The 15,963-nt window shown below is 35.9% G+C and overlaps 1 protein-coding gene across 1 annotated transcript; it reads left to right on the plus strand.

Annotated features, from left to right (window-relative positions):
- Nucleotides 1-1,335: 1,335 nt before the first annotated feature.
- LOC111777680 (developmentally-regulated G-protein 3) lies at nucleotides 1,336-13,462 on the plus strand. Its single transcript, XM_023657387.1, has 10 exons — nucleotides 1,336-1,556; nucleotides 3,481-3,534; nucleotides 6,229-6,402; nucleotides 7,376-7,447; nucleotides 7,650-7,709; nucleotides 9,243-9,352; nucleotides 10,314-10,613; nucleotides 12,298-12,489; nucleotides 12,872-12,923; nucleotides 13,049-13,462. The coding sequence occupies exons 1-10, from the start codon at nucleotides 1,515-1,517 to the stop codon at nucleotides 13,097-13,099; spliced, it is 1,107 nt and encodes a 368-aa protein (XP_023513155.1). The 5' UTR covers nucleotides 1,336-1,514; the 3' UTR covers nucleotides 13,100-13,462.
- The last annotated feature ends 2,501 nt before the right edge of the window (nucleotides 13,463-15,963 follow it).

A 15,963-nucleotide genomic window follows, 5' to 3' on the forward strand; every position in this document is an offset into this window, starting at 1 on the left:
TTATTGTATCTGTGAATTTGAGTTCAGCTTTGTTTAAGTTCGGTATTCATCTTATCGGCTTCCTTCGTGGTCTTCTCGGTTACTTATTTCCTTAATATGGTTATATGATATGATACTTAGTTATCACTTTGAAAAGTTATGGGTCGGATTAGAAAGTTAAATTGCATGTTCGGTTATCACAATTGCATCCCCTTGAGATGTTTACTTGTGTGGCAGTCGGTGAGCCAGCCAACTCAAAATCGCGTCGCCCACGGTTAGACGACGTGTGCTCATGCCATTGGCCTCTTTTGAGAAGAAGGTTTTTATAAAACGGGGGCAAAGATATTTTCGAAAAAGAGATTGAAAGCAAGATTGAAAGAAATGTTGAAAGCAATGTTATATGCTATAAGTGAGAAAGACAATATAATGCTTAGATAATATATAACTCCGAGGAGGAAGAATTGACGACTAGTCGCATCCCTTACACTACATTTTGAGGCATTTCAAGTCTACGAGACGTAGACATGATTATGCCAAAACGTCATACACTTCGGAAATACAAAAAGAAACTATATATCATGAAAGCGGTAAAGTGATATAACACAAGAGATTTGTCATGCAACGGGCATGTAGCCATGAGCAACATGTCACAGTCATGCTCGTCCAGGGCGTGTTACCCATGGCTGCATGCCCATGACAAGCCAAACCCTTGTCATGTCTTTTCCATTCTAGTGTTTTTCCTTTTGTAGTTCTAGGGCGTATGACGCCTCAAAAATATCATTTCTAGGCCTGCCAAACATGAAATGCCTCAGAATGTACTATAGGGAGACATGACTAGTTGTCAACTTCTCCCTACCGAAGGTTATATATGCTAAGCCGTTGTTATCTTTCTCTTGCTTGCTTATATAACGCCTCTTTAAAAAATATCTCTTTCTAAAATCTCTCTCTCTCCTCGTTTTCTAAAACATTCTTTTAAAATCGAGGCTAGAGGCTCGATCATACGTCGCTTGACCGTAGGCGACGCAAGAACAAATTGGCTTAGCTCACTTGTCGTTGAAAAGTGAGTATCGCACAATCGCTAGTCCGCTGCCTTCGAAAGTGCGATTGTGTCACAACACACCTTGAACAAGAATGACCGTGACACTGCTCGAGATATTGATATCAAAATGATTAGTGACGAAATAATAATAATAATAATAATAATAATAATAATAATAATAATATATATTATTTATTTTAATTTACACAACATATTATTCATAACTCCAATTAAAGAATTTCATATTAAACAACCCAAAATAGATAATTCGAACTAAATAATTTTAGGTTAAACAAGTCGACTCGTTGTCCCAAACATACGCGTAAGCCCCATCAAAGCGGCCCATCCACAGCCGGAAGGTGAATTACCCATCTCTGTTTATAAACTTCTGCAATTCAATCGCGCAGTAGCTGTGGGGGCACGTACAGAATCCTCTGAACGCGGAAGAATTCTTGTTCGACGTTCGTCTACACAAATTTCTCTCTGAACTGCGACAATGGCGACTGTTATGCAGAAAATTAAGGATATCGAAGATGAGGTATTTGCACGTATTTCATAATTTTATGATCTTTGTTTCTTTTACCCTCAGCTGCCGAGCCTAGGAGCTTTATTTCGATTTTTTGGTTCAATGGATATGTTGAAATCATTTGAAATTGCTTGTATAATCAAAGTTAGCATTAACGTAGCATTTTTCGGGCTATTTTATGTGGCTTGTTGCCGTAGAGGAGTGTTTTTGATCATCTATCCATATGATTCAATAGATTTTCCCCTTTTACGAAAATTGGTCATATGGACCGGCAGTGGAATAGTATTGATTCAGTGCTCTTTACCAGCGCTGGCCTTTTTGGAACTCTAATGTTAGTGGAAATTTATGGAGTTTCTGGTTTCCCTCTCAGTTTCATATCTGAACTTATGAATAGATAAATAGTAGAGATTTATAGGCTACCATGCATCAACTTTTATATGTTGAAAGTAATACAATGATTTAATGCTGTTATAGCAATGGTTGTGTCTAGTGGCCGCGTATTTGATTCTTTTTTAAATAGGAAACAATCGATTCCATTACTCACATTATAGAGCAAAAGAGGAGAACAAGACATTCTGGCTTGTCATTAAGATTACAAAAGGCTAATCCAGTTGGCTAAGATAGATAAAGAAGATTAATTTCAACACTGTTCAAAGAGAGAGGGAAAGAGATGCGAAAAATAGACATTAGTCTAAAACTAGAAAAAATGTTATTCTCTCAAGAGAATTCTTGGAAGCCTTGAAGTTCTTGTTCCTCTATTTCTCTAAAGCCATAGCTGGCAGCTCTGCATTAAAATCTTTAAATATCTTCAAGATTTGTTATGTGAGGTTTTCATTTTCAGAGGAAGATATCCAAGCTGAAGCGTTGTTATCACACTATTATTCAACAAGTTTTTCTAATGGGTGTGAAAGAAAATAATTTTTGAGTTTGACTTTGAGGATTGTTTTGACGCTCCAACAATGGTGAAGATGGTGAAAAAGTTAATATTTTTCATTGGGAATTTTTTCCAACAATTGATAGACGGCCTTATTTCCCTTTATTTTCTTTTGAAAACTCGAGGACAAGTATTTTTGGGAGGGATAGAACATGATGTATCAGGATTAGGGTAAATCGAGGTATAATCATATTAGTCTTGGTTAAGCCCTTGAATAATCCTTTTTAGTATCCTATTTGGATTTTGGTTTTTTTAGTTTCTTTTTTTTGTATTTAAATTCCTAGTTTCTTTCCGAGTTTATTTTCATTTCTAAATAAATAGAGAAATTTTTATGTATTCAATAACTTTTGACTGATAATGAACACTTTGATTCTTGGAGCCTCTCCTTTAACCTCTTAGGCTACGTTAGTTAGGACTTGTCTAGAGTTTGTAGTGAATTTTCAAGAGATTCTGGCAGCACTATTTTAATTGATTCTGCTTAAACCTTTTCTACAGTTGATGATACATGTTATTAAATCAATGCCCGTAGTTGTCTTCACTATGGTTTTCTTGGGAACTATGCAGATGTAGGTCTCATTTATGTGTTTGCTTTTTTAGCACAATATATGTGGGGATGAAGGTTTGAACCTCCGGTTCCATTGAAAGGAGTGGACGTTGTAATTATTGAGCTAAGCTCATTTTCGCATTATTTATGTTTGTTTAGGATGCTATTCTCAATAATGTTTTGAGATATCCGTGGTTCTCATTACTTAAGTTGTAGTAACTTAACCAAAAGGCACAGGAGCTTTGGAGAAGAATACTAGGTAGTTATAAATCTAATAGTTAGGTAGTTATAAATCTTATAATTTGATCATTATATTGTTACTATGTTGTTACATTTTTACAATTTGCAGTGGGAGTTTTGGACATGTGAAATGATTCTTGTACTCATACTTATTAGTTATTACTGGAGACGAATGGTTGATTAAAATGGAAAATTTATGTACTTCGTTGGCTGTGCAGATGGCAAAGACTCAAAAGAACAAAGCTACTGCTCATCACCTGGGCTTGCTCAAGGTACATATATCCTAGTTATTTGATGGGGTTTTTTTAAACATATATAAAAGGATTTTTTTTTTCATTAATGTAATTAAAAATTACATTGAACCATGATATTTTATCTTATGAAAAAAAAATTACATTGAAGTTTAGCAGAAGTATTATCAAACAATTTATACATGAAACAATCATTCGCCAGCAGACCAACTATAAGCGCAACAATTAACTAAACAAACCATAAAATCATACCACTGTATCTTGTGAGACCTATAGATTTGACAAAACCCAAAATCTCAAGGACAAATACTTGACTAAAATAAAAACTTTACAAAAGCTAAAATAACTACATCTTTAGCTATAAGATTAACAACGATCTATTAGACCACCAGCAACATCGTCTTGCCGAGCACCTGAAAAAGTTGAAGCAAAGATTCCAAAAGCTTGGCAAACAGCACATATCAATGCAAAACATCACAAACAGCTACAAAGCTCAAATGAATAACCATGAGTTCTAAAAGTTGCTGCAACTTCTATGAACCAAGAGCCTTCTTGTTTTGTTTTTTTTTTTTTTAAGTAAAGGAAACAGAGACATATAGAAACGGGAGAAATATATTGATGAAGATAAGAGTTACAAAATAGGGGAGAGGAGACGTGATATTCCCTAGGGGTGTACATGGCCCGAGTCGGGTTGGGTCGAGAGTTTTTTTTGTACCAACCCAAAAGTTCGGGTTGGTTGGATTGGTAATCCAACCCAACCCGTAAATTTTCACAACCCAACCCAACCCTCTATTTTCGGGTTGGGTTCGGGTTGTTCCAAACTGAGAAGAGACGAGAAGTGGAGAAACAACCTACCGAGCGGAGAAGTCCGACGAGAAACGCAGAGCGGAGAAGTCTGATGGAAATGGAACAGAAAGCTGAGCGGAGAGATAGTCGACGACGACTTCTGATGAGAAACACAGAGACGAGGTCGAGTGGAGAAATGGGAGCTGAGAAGAGAGTTTGACGGAGGAATAAAGAGGTGACTGGCAAGCAACGTCGACGTCCGCTATGAGATCAGAACGACGTCAATGGAGAAGACGAACGCTGTGAGATGAGAACGATGAAGATGAAGAGCAGAGGGACAATGAGATAGATGGTCATCATTACAATTATTAATTCAATCTCGTGTATCGAAGAGGAGAGAGAGAAAGTTTGCACCCTGAAGAGTGCATGTGCGCCACGTGGTAGGGTTAGACAACATGATTCATGGGCGGGCTGCATGGGCTTGGGGCTTTTTTTTTTAAGGTTTTCGGGTTGGGTCGAGTTGTCCCAATAATTTGAATTTTGAACCCGAACCGGATCGGGTTCCAAAAAATGAACGCAACCCAAACCCGAAGTCCTTTTAAACGCAACCCAACCCTTATAATTCGGGTTGGGTTGGGTTGGGTTCTCGGGTTGGCGGGTTGGGTGTACACCCCTAATATTTCCATGAGACCAAAGAGATTAATAGAGGACTCCCAATTCTTTTTGATTTGCAAAAGATCATATAACAAAAAGAATGGTCTAAATATTCCCGTGAGTCATGTTGTCTGACCCAGCCACGTGGCCCACACGCACTCTTCAGGGTGTAGACTTTCTATCTCTTCTCTTTGATTCACGAGATTGAATTAGTAATTGTAACGATGGTCATCTATCTCATTGTCTCTTTGCTCTTCATCTTCATCGTTCTCTGTTGACATCGTTCTCATCTCATAGCAGACGTCGATGTCACTCGCCAGTCACCTCTTTATTTCTCGGTCAGACTCTCTTCTCAGCTCCCATTTCTCCACTCGACCTCGTCTCTGTGTTTCTCGTCGGATGTCGTCGCCGACTATCTCTCCGCTCGGCGCCTTTCCATTCCATTTCCGTCGGACTTCTACGCTTTGTGTTTCTCGTCGGACTTCTCCGCTCGGCGGTAGGTTGTTTCTCCACTTCCTGTCTCTTCTCAGTTTGGAACAACCCGAACCCAACCCAAAAATAGAGGGTTGGGTTGGGTAACCAATCCAACCAACCCGAACTTTTGGGTTGGTTCAAAAAAATCCCTCAACCTAGCCCGACCCGGATCATGTACACCCCTAGGTATAAAGAAGATTAAGTGGAAGCAAACAAGATCTTGACATCACCATCAAAATCTTTTCACTGATACACTTTCACCAAGAAACCCATAATCTTCCCCAAGGAAAAACTTCATCTCATTGGATTATTCAACAAGATCGGTATTTTTCTTATTCCTCCCTTCTCCCTCATTTTTTGTCTCTCTCAACCCGCCCCCCCTCCTCCCTCCCCGGTATTCTATTCTTCTCTCATTTTTTGCTGCTCTCCCTTTTATTTTCTTTTTCCATCTTTTAATTTGACCTTGAACAAAACATCAAGAATTCCTGTCTTTTCACAAACATGACGAAAATATCCACGCTTTCAAGATTTGACGCAAAAGAAAAGAGAAACAGTAGTTGACAGCCAATCACTTATTCATCCATAGTACTAAAAAATAAAATCAAACCATGATCTGAAATTGATTAAGTCTCTTATCTCTCTATTTTTCGTACATTTGCACACATGATGTACATTGCACAAATAGTGTAATCAAGGCCAAATTATCTTGTTCCTTTTGAGTTATGATTAGCTTAACAATTAGTCCTCACCTTATGTAGTGTTATTTACTTACAAACTCTCAAGACACTGGTGGTCTAACAGGCTAAACTTGCAAAGTTAAGGAGGGAACTCATTGCACCTGCATCAAAAGGAGGTGGTGGTGCTGGTGAAGGTTTCGATGTCACCAAAAGTGGTGATGCAAGAGTTGGTTTGGTTGGTTTTCCTTCGGTTGGAAAATCTACCTTACTCAATAAATTGACTGGTACTTTTTCAGAGGTATAAAAACTCGTCTGATGTTATATCTATTCTTATCACTTCTCAGTGACAGTTTTTTAGTACAATTTCTTTATATTCAATGGCATTTACATCAAGATATCAACATTACATAAAGCACTGTGATGTTATAAATTCTCATTGAAACTGATGTTAGATAGCATATCAAGTTAATATTATACATCCGCAATGATTTGGCTTGGAGTCTTGTTAAACATTAAAATAGCTGTTGGTTAGGTGTCAGCCTAACAAGCCATATGCATTTGTAATGCAAGGGGTTAAACTAGCCTTCAGCTAGGTTGCTCTCTTAAAGGGCTATATGAGCCCCTTTCCTGCTTGTGCAAAATCAATTGATTCAACTTAATATGATCCTTTCTTTTCATTCTACGCCAGTGCATGTCCCGTCTTTGTTCACAAAGAGTGCACCAGTATGTGTAGAGGCATAAGTTAGGATGTTTCTAGTGTATTCCTACATGCAAATGGTTATAGTTTTTGAAAGGTTGGTCATCTTGAGTGTTGTAGGTGATATCCCCCTGCCTCACCGAACTCTAAAATAAAAGAAGCTCAGGACATATATGCATATACAAGATATTAAGATATTTGCAAAATGGTTTGGCTGAAGTTAATTTTCCAGCATTCGTACTTGGAATCCGGTTGTAGTTTTATGTATGGCTGTGTTTTCTCTTATACTTGTGAGAAAAGTCTTCTATTTCTGATTAACAAATTGATTTCCTTCAACATTTTTCTTTTAGTTAAAACTTCCACTCACAGAATCGTATGTGCTGTTAAGAAGAGAAAAATGTGTTTATTTTTAATTTATGCATGCTTGTATTTATATAAAATTAAAATTCTATAATTTATGCACGCATATGTGTATGCATGCATGCATCTATGTGTATTTGAGTATATACGATTAAATTTCTTAAGATTTAGTTTATGAAATTTTGTGAAGTCTCACAAATTGTTATCCTTACAGGTTGCTTCATATGAATTCACTACTCTAACTTGCATCCCTGGTGTAATCGGGTATAGAGGAGCTAAAATTCAGGTGCTGTAATCCTTTCAGATTCCCGCCATTTTCCTATGCTTTTTTACTCTATTTCTATTGAGTAATGAGGGTTGATAATCAAACCCATTTTCCTGTTCGTAGTTGTTGCTGTTTTTTTTAAAATAATATTTTTATAGTTACATTTTTGTCACGTTTTAAAAATAAATTTTGAATTGAACTTGTATTTTGCTTTAACTGGCAGTTGCTTGATCTCCCTGGTATTATTGAGGGTGCTAAGGACGGAAAGGGAAGAGGAAGACAGGTAAACATGATAAATCTGTTGCACTTCTCGTCTTGATATCATTTAGTAATTGATTCCGTTCAGCTGTCAATGGTTACCGGTTATTTCTATTATTTTAAAGTCATTTTATATGGAATATTCTCTATAGAGACTAGAATTATTATTATCATCATTATTAATTTTTAATGAAAAACTGGACTTTCATTAAAAAAAGAAAAAGAAAGAGTACACAGACATTGAAAAAGGAGAAGTCCTAATAAAGGGAGTTAAACTACAAGAAGGGGTTCGAGTCAAGAGAAATAGAGCATAGAAACAGATGCCCAAAGATACAAAGAATCTAATAAGGGACCAAATATTGTTGAAGGATCTCTTGGCCTTTGAAGATTCTGTTGTTTCTCTCGCTTCACAGAACTCGCAGAACTCACGAAATAGTATACACCCCAATTTTCCACAAAAACAACCCTTTCTCATGAAAAGATGGATGAAGGAGAATCTCCTCAATTGTCTTCTTGCAACCCTTAGAGCTGTCAAGCTAAAGCTGAACACCTCGAAGAAACTGCCTCAAATAGCACAAGCAAAATCACGACTCTAGATGAGTGTATGGAAATTAATTTTAATATTCATGCTCTTTTAGGATAAGTGAGAGCAATATTAGATGTATTTCAAGTGAAACTGAATAATCTTTATGCTCTTTCAAGATAAGTGAGAGAAACCTTTGAAATTTTTAGTATAAGATGATAGTACAGGATTCTTTTGTTTGTAGTGTACAATGCTTGGCTTCTAAGACTTCAAATCACAAAGATTTCTTCCGTAGTTGTATTCTTTCCACATTTACTACAAATTGGAAAGCCTTTTTGTTATAGTTTGTAGGAGGAGGCTTCCTCTACTCCTGAGTTCTCTTTTGTGTTTTAATGATATATCTCACAATGTTTCTTATGAAAGATAAACAAAATGGTTATCAAATGGAGGCTAAATGAGTGTATGAAAATTAATTTTAACCTTCATGTCCTTTCAGGGTAAGTGAGGGCAAGATTAGATGTCTTTCAAGTGAAACTGAATAATATTTATGCCCTTTTAGGATAAGTGAGAGAAACCTTATAATTATTTTGTATAAGATGACAGTAGAGGATTCTTTTGTTTATAGTGTACAATGCTTGGATTCTTGGACTTCAAATCACAAAGATTTCTTTCATAGTTGTATTCTTTCCACGATTACTACAAATTGGAAAGCCTTTTTGTGATAGTTTGTGGGGAGGGGGTTTCCTCTACCCCTGCTCTTAGGCAGTTCTCTTGTGTTTTAATGATATATCTTACAAAGTTTCTTAGAAAAAAAAAAAAAAAAATTATCAAATGGGGTAAAAAATGAGTGATAAAATTAATTTTAATCTCTATGCCCTTTTAGGATAAGTGAGCAAGATTAGATGTCTTTCAAGTGAAACTGAATAATTATTTCTAGTATCATGGGTTTGTAATTTGTATAATTCAATTTATATGGAGCGGAGTGATACAATCTTGTTATCCGTTATCTTACTCTTTAATGGTTCATTCATGTAGGTTATCAGCACAGCCAGGACATGCAATTGCATTATAATTGTTCTGGATGCAATAAAGCCTATCACGCACAAACGTTTAATAGAGAAAGAACTAGAGGGATTTGGCATCAGGTAAATTTTTGGTGGTTTAAAGTTTGACATGCGACATTCCTCGAGTGGTGTGTTAAAAAGTTTTACATGTATATTTTATTGAGACCAAAATGAAGAAGGTTTAGTTAAGAAATTTGTTTTAACGACCTCAAGTCTGTCTCTTAAAACTAGTTTGTTGGGCTGAGCATTACCTTTTGGTGTTTACTGGGATACTGGACAACACCTTCCTTGTCAACCAGGATATTACCTTGATGCTCAATATGCTTGCAAGGTAAAAAAAGGTGGACAAATATGTGGGATAGTTTGTAACTATGGAAACTACTAGAATGCACTGAATCCATTTGTCACCATTCTAGCTTCTGTTCACTGTTTTATCCTCTATAATCACCTTTTGTCATATTGTGACCTTGTGGCCTTACCTTTGAAAGATTGTTGGCTTTCTCCGAAACTATTTGCAGTTATGGGTACTCTCATTAGTAAAAAAATGAATGTTCCCGTGTTCATTCTTCTGGGTTTTGGTTATGGACTACTTCCATTTATTAAAAGAAAATGATAGGGGGAAATCTAGATATCCACCCCACTCAAACTAACAACTTGGAGATTTCAAAGAATCCTGCCGATTTGATAATATCTTAGTAACAAAATAATTACAAATCCTTTGTGATAAAAAAGTTACGAACGACAAAGTCTACAATATCAAAATTACATAATAGGATCACACCCTCATGAAACTTACACTAACCACCGAATTTTTTTGTTAGTTACAAAGACAGTATAATTTCCGAGGAATATTTATAAAGCAAGCTCAACAGAAAAGTTAATTTGGTAATTTCTGATGGTGGCTGGGGACAAAGTTTTCTTCACACTTGGGAATATTGTCAACATTTGTTTAGGATGAGCCATGGTGACATTCATTATTCTATAGTTTTTCCTTTCTTTATATCTTTTTAATTAATTTTTGGTGCATTTTCTTTGAAATCAGGTTGAACAAGGAGGCTCCTAATCTGTCGTTCAGGAGGAAAGACAAGGGTGGGATAAATTTAACTTCAACTGTAACTACCACCCATCTGGACCTTGACACGGTGAAGGCTATCTGTAGTGAGTACAGAATCCATAATGCTGATATCACTCTTAAATACGATGCAACTGCTGATGATCTCATAGACGTGATTGAGGGTAGTAGAATATACATGCCTTGTATCTATGCTGTTAACAAAATCGATCAGATTACCCTAGAGGAGCTGGAGATTCTGGATAGACTTCCACACTATTGCCCAGTCAGGTAACTTTTATGTCTTTGCAACTTTCTATAACTTTCTTGTTCTCATTTTGCAAGTCTGTTTTCACGTTTAAACACCACTAATTGGCAACTGAATTCAACGATGTTACTTATTTTCCCCTCTTTACCACAAGGGGTCAAGGACCCAGTTGTCAATACCCTGAGTTATAACTTTTAACTGGGAGGCGTTGGGTTCAAATCACCGAAGGAAAAAGGTTGAGGAGGAAAAACATCTTCTTAAACCAATCCCTTGGAGATTGCAAAGTTCTCTTTGTTGCAATGTTCAAAGGGGAAGAACAATTGCAAAATGTCTTTTACTGTGCAAAGGGATGGCAGGGGATTGGTAACCTATGCCTGAGAGGCTTGAAAATTGTGACTTGCAAAGAAAACACCCGTGTTGAATGAGAGGTAGAGTCATAGATACAATGAGTTAGAGAAACTTCTTTAACACTNGATCTGAATCTCTCAACCCAACCCACGAAAGCTCTTAATTAGTTTACGAAAAAAATGTTTTATATAATTTTGCACTATAATGCAAAATGGAATTAAAAGACGAGACCGGGAACTCAATTTTTTTTTAAAAAAGAAAAGTATTTTGTTCTCGTTCACGTGAATTCTCAAAATGTCATCCAATATAGAATTGGTCCAAACAAGCATGTTTAACCCCACCGATAATTACTTTCAATTGTTTTAAATTTTTTTTTGTTTCTTTCTCACTTTATTTGTTTGTCTGTGTTTTTTTTATTTTATTTTTTAAATAAATTTGTAATTTCTTTTCAGTGGAGGAATCCTCCTCTTATGTATATCTATGATTTGAGTTGCTGTTATTGAAATAAACATGGGGAAAATCGAGTCCTTTTTTTTCTCCCTTATGACCAGTACTTCTAGTTTCGCAAAAATGGGAGAAAACCTGTCCCGTTTTCCTTACTACCATTTCTACTAAATGCTACTAAATGCTACCCTTCCTATTCTAACTTAACGACCAAGGACTATCTTTTCACAATTGGCCACCATATATATATTTTTATATATTCATTAATAAATCAGTTTCCCTTCTTCACCTTCTCTCTTCTGTATACTTTCATGATTGAGGGTCAGTATTGGGGGGTCTATAAATATATGCCCCAAGTATCTAGCGTGTGATAAATGTTATTCTAGTTCTCAATAGAATATGTGAATCAAGTTTATGCATTTACCACGTACTTAGGCATCATGTATACTATGTCTTCTCGTTATTAAATCATATCCTATTTCTCTCTCATCCAATTTTTTAAGTTGAACGTTGAGATTGATGACACGATGTATTAAAATTTGTGATCATGTCTTTAATTTCACGTGATTATGGTATATTATGAATAAGATACTACTTATCTTATTAATTGACTTCTGGCTCTGCCTACCATTCTCTCCACCGATCCTATCCACCTCAAAATTTTGATATAAGTATCACACAACTAAATGGGTTTGGGTAGGAAATTTTGATCAACAGAAAGGATACAAGTGTCAGGTAAAGGGAGGAAAAGACAACCCCTTATTGCATGATCTACTATTGTGTCTAAATATGGCGTTCGTCCATGTGACTGCAGATGTCATGTGGATTTTCTAATTACTACATAAAGTTTGAATTTCTCTCATTAGCATTTCTACTACTTGATCATATTATTTATTGTTTCTGATTCTTTGACAGTGCACATCTTGAATGGAATCTTGATGGTTTACTGGATAAAGTATGGGAGTATCTTGATTTAACTCGCATCTACACGAAACCCAAAGGAATGAATCCAGATTATGATGATCCCGTAATTCTATCTTCTAAGAAAAGGACTGTCGAGGATTTTTGCAGCCGTATCCACAAAGATATGCTGAAGCAATTTAAGTAGTGAGTAATTTTGATTGAAGTCCCCAACTTTCGGTGCCATTTGGATGTGTTTTCTCTTTGTTTTTTAACCTAATTTCTCTTTTCTTTTATTTTTTGAGTTGAATTTACAAATTTAGTCTTTACTTTGGCAATATCATGTCTTTTTAGTTGAAAACTTTAAAAGGTTAGTACATATCTAAATTTTGAATGTAAAGTGCCTATAGCTAAATGTTGGTTAATTTGGTATCACATGACTTGTAGATAGCAGAAAAAAAGTAGCTAATTGATCCTAGTAAAGTGGCACTATAACGGGATCAAAATTTCCTAGTATGTTGGTTAATTTGGTATCACATGACATGGGAGTTTTTCAGCTGCACATGCTAACTCTTATAAACTTGTACAGTGCTTTGGTTTGGGGATCAAGCGTCAAGCACAAGCCCCAACGAGTGGGAAAGGTTAGTCCGTTTCCTTTTATTTTCTGCCGCTGTTTACAGTCCCCACCGCTTGAACAAATTTTAAAATGCACTCTTGTAAATTCATTTATATGTGAAATTTGAGAGGGTGGTCCATTCGCATGCAGGAACATGAGCTTGAAGATGAAGATGTTGTTCAGATCATTAAAAAGGTGTGATCCTTGAAGTCAACGATTTGTCGCTATTCCAACTTATCGGTAATCCTTTGATGTCAATGCCTTTACGATCTCGAGTTTAGCTTTCAGTCATGACATGTCCCATCCAAAGCTTTTTGTTAGGCTACACAGTGCTTTGTTGATATTACCACCATCAGTTGGAGCACTGAACAACTAGTAGTAGGAACTGAACTTGATGTGTGATTGTGCCATTTTGTAGTCATGCTAAGAACGGTTGTTTTCCTATTTCGTTCAACAGATTTATACTGTTTTTGAGTGTTCAACTGAATGTTGTTCGACTGAACATCACTGTACAAGTAAGAGTAAATTATGTATGGCCGTCTTGGTATACGTTTTTGCCTTTTTTAGTCCCAACATGAGACTTAGAGCACTCAAAATTGCATAATAGCTTCGTACTTCGTTTATGAGGTTCTTAAACTTGCAAGCATTGAATAAGTCTTCAAACTGAACATTAGATTGTGAACATTAGATTGTGTGTCTAACAGGTTATTGAAGTTTAAAAGTGAGGTTCCTAAATGTTCAATTGTGTCGAAGAGTAGTAAGACGTTTAAAAATTTTAAAACCAGTTCACCTATTATTGAAAGTATCAGAGAATACCAGTTCACCTATTTTAAAACCAGTTCAATAGCGGTGAGCTTGAGCATACAGTTCCTAAATGAGCATACTTTTAATTCCTGTTAGGTAACAGATATTTTCCTCTTTAGGCTTACCCCCAAAGTTTTAAAAACATGTTTGTTAGGGAGATGTTTCTACATCACCGTTACAAAGAATACTTGGTTCTCTTCCCCATACTTGGTTCTCCTCCCCAATCGATGTGGGATCTCTCAATCCACCCCTTTTAGAGCCCAACCTCCTCGCTGACACATTACCTTGTGTGCACCCCCCTTTGGGAGCTCAGCCTCCTTGCTGGCACACCGCCTCATGTCCACTTCCCTTTGGGCCTCAGCCTCTTCGGTCCGGTGTTTGACTCTAATACCATTTGTAACGGTTTAAGTCCACCGATAGTAGATATTGTCCTTTTTAGGCTTTTTCTTTCGAGATTTCCCTCAAGGTTTTTAAAACACGTATGCTAAGGAAGGATTTTCACGATCATATAAAGAATACTTCGTTCTCCTCCCCAACAAACGTGAGATCTCACACCTAATTTCATTTCTTAAGTAAGGATTAAGTTTTTGACACGGTTGTTGGAGAAAAGTATTGTTGCTTTACTTGTTCGTTTTCATTTTAGTAAATTAAAATTAAAAAAGAGTTGACAAAAGCTGAGTTATGTAATTTTAAGGAATTAACTTTCAAAGATAAATTTTCCATATTCCAAGAATCATTCCATTAATTTGCCCAATCATAATAAAAAGTTATTTTTTAATAACAATGGGCTTTTAACATATATTTATAAATTTCATGGATTCTTCTCTTCAAATTCCCGACTTAAAAGTTACGAGCACATCAAATAAAGATTCAAGATGATTAAGATCAAATGGTGGGATAAGTGCACCTATACCCACGTTGATGTCAAGGCAGTAAAGCTATGACTTGTTGTAAATGGGTCATTTCTTAAATTCAAAGTTTAGGTTAATTTCAGTCTTAGCCCATACATCTTCATAAGACAACTTCCAAAACATTATTCAGGAAGTCGAATCTATCTACTTTTTGTCTTCTCCTTTCATCAATGAAGAAGAACGTACAATTTACGATCTTAATGATCCATTTTTAGATTCACAATCCTAGAGTTTTAACAACAAAGAATCGACAGGAATAGTCGTTAAACTACTACTAGTAGAGTAGATAATTAACAAAATATCTCTCTACTATCCATCTAGATTGCATGTCTATCAAAATACATCAAGAACATTATGAAAGATTGGATAGTTGTTAAAATATATATATATTATATGTACAAAATTTAGTTTTTTAAAATACATTTTGAGGAGCATAAGAGATACAAGAAGAACCGATCTTCGCAGCAAATACTATCCTGTGTGGTTCAAGGGAACTTTATGATCCTCTAATTTTGAAGTCTCAGTCATCTAGAGGTATGTTCGCAATAACTGTTTGCTAGTGTGGTCCCGATAATAAGAGAGAGTCCGCTGTAAAACTATTGGTCAGCATTGATACTCAGTTACGTGAAAAATGACAAAAAGACAAAACATGATGTGTTTATTAAAATTCACTTTAATAAAGATGTGGATAAAATGATTGCTAAAAAAGAAGACACGACATATCTCCCACGCTTCTTAGTTATATGAATTATTGCACCTACTTTCGTTTACATTCTACTAGTATATATTATTGCATTCCTACTCTTTATTTGTCGATTCGAATCTTTTAGGTACTATCCTGTCTGATTCGTTCTTATCTTTTAATTTGACTGAAATTCAAGGTCTAAAAAAGACTTCAGAATCTTGTCAAAGTGTTGGACAATCTTGAAAGCGGGTTATATTCCAAACATTTGCAACCATCTTCTTCTCCAGATACAAAGAGAGGGTGGATAATGGGCTTGTATGTTTTTCCGAATTAGAATTGAAAAATTAAAAATTAAAAGATAAGAATGAATCAGATACGATAGAACCCCACGTTTGAAACGACGAACGAAAGATAGTAATGACTAAAGTAAAGTAATAACTACGCAGATAATATACAAAAGTAGGTGCAATAATTCACAAAACGGAGAACTGTGGGAGACATGTCGCATCTTCCTTCTTAACGACACATCGTTCACATTTTTATTAAAGTAAGACATCAATCTCTAGTTGTCTTTTTGTCATCTTTAACGTAATCGGATACCAATGTTGATCAATGGCTTACAATGAACTCCCTCTTACTACTGGAACCACACTAGTGAATAGCTG

The sequence above is a fragment of the Cucurbita pepo genome, chromosome LG16 (assembly GCF_002806865.2).
Source record: "Cucurbita pepo subsp. pepo cultivar mu-cu-16 chromosome LG16, ASM280686v2, whole genome shotgun sequence".
NCBI classification, from domain to species: Eukaryota; Viridiplantae; Streptophyta; class Magnoliopsida; order Cucurbitales; family Cucurbitaceae; genus Cucurbita; species Cucurbita pepo.

Coding starts and splice junctions, on each gene's coding strand:
- LOC111777680 (XM_023657387.1), top strand. CDS start 1,515: ATGGCGACTGTTATGCAGAAAATTAAGGATATCGAAGATGAG. Junction 3,535..6,228: donor ATCACCTGGGCTTGCTCAAG/GTACATATATCC, acceptor GTGGTCTAACAG/GCTAAACTTGCAAAGTTAAG. Junction 7,710..9,242: donor GAAAGGGAAGAGGAAGACAG/GTAAACATGATA, acceptor TCATTCATGTAG/GTTATCAGCACAGCCAGGAC.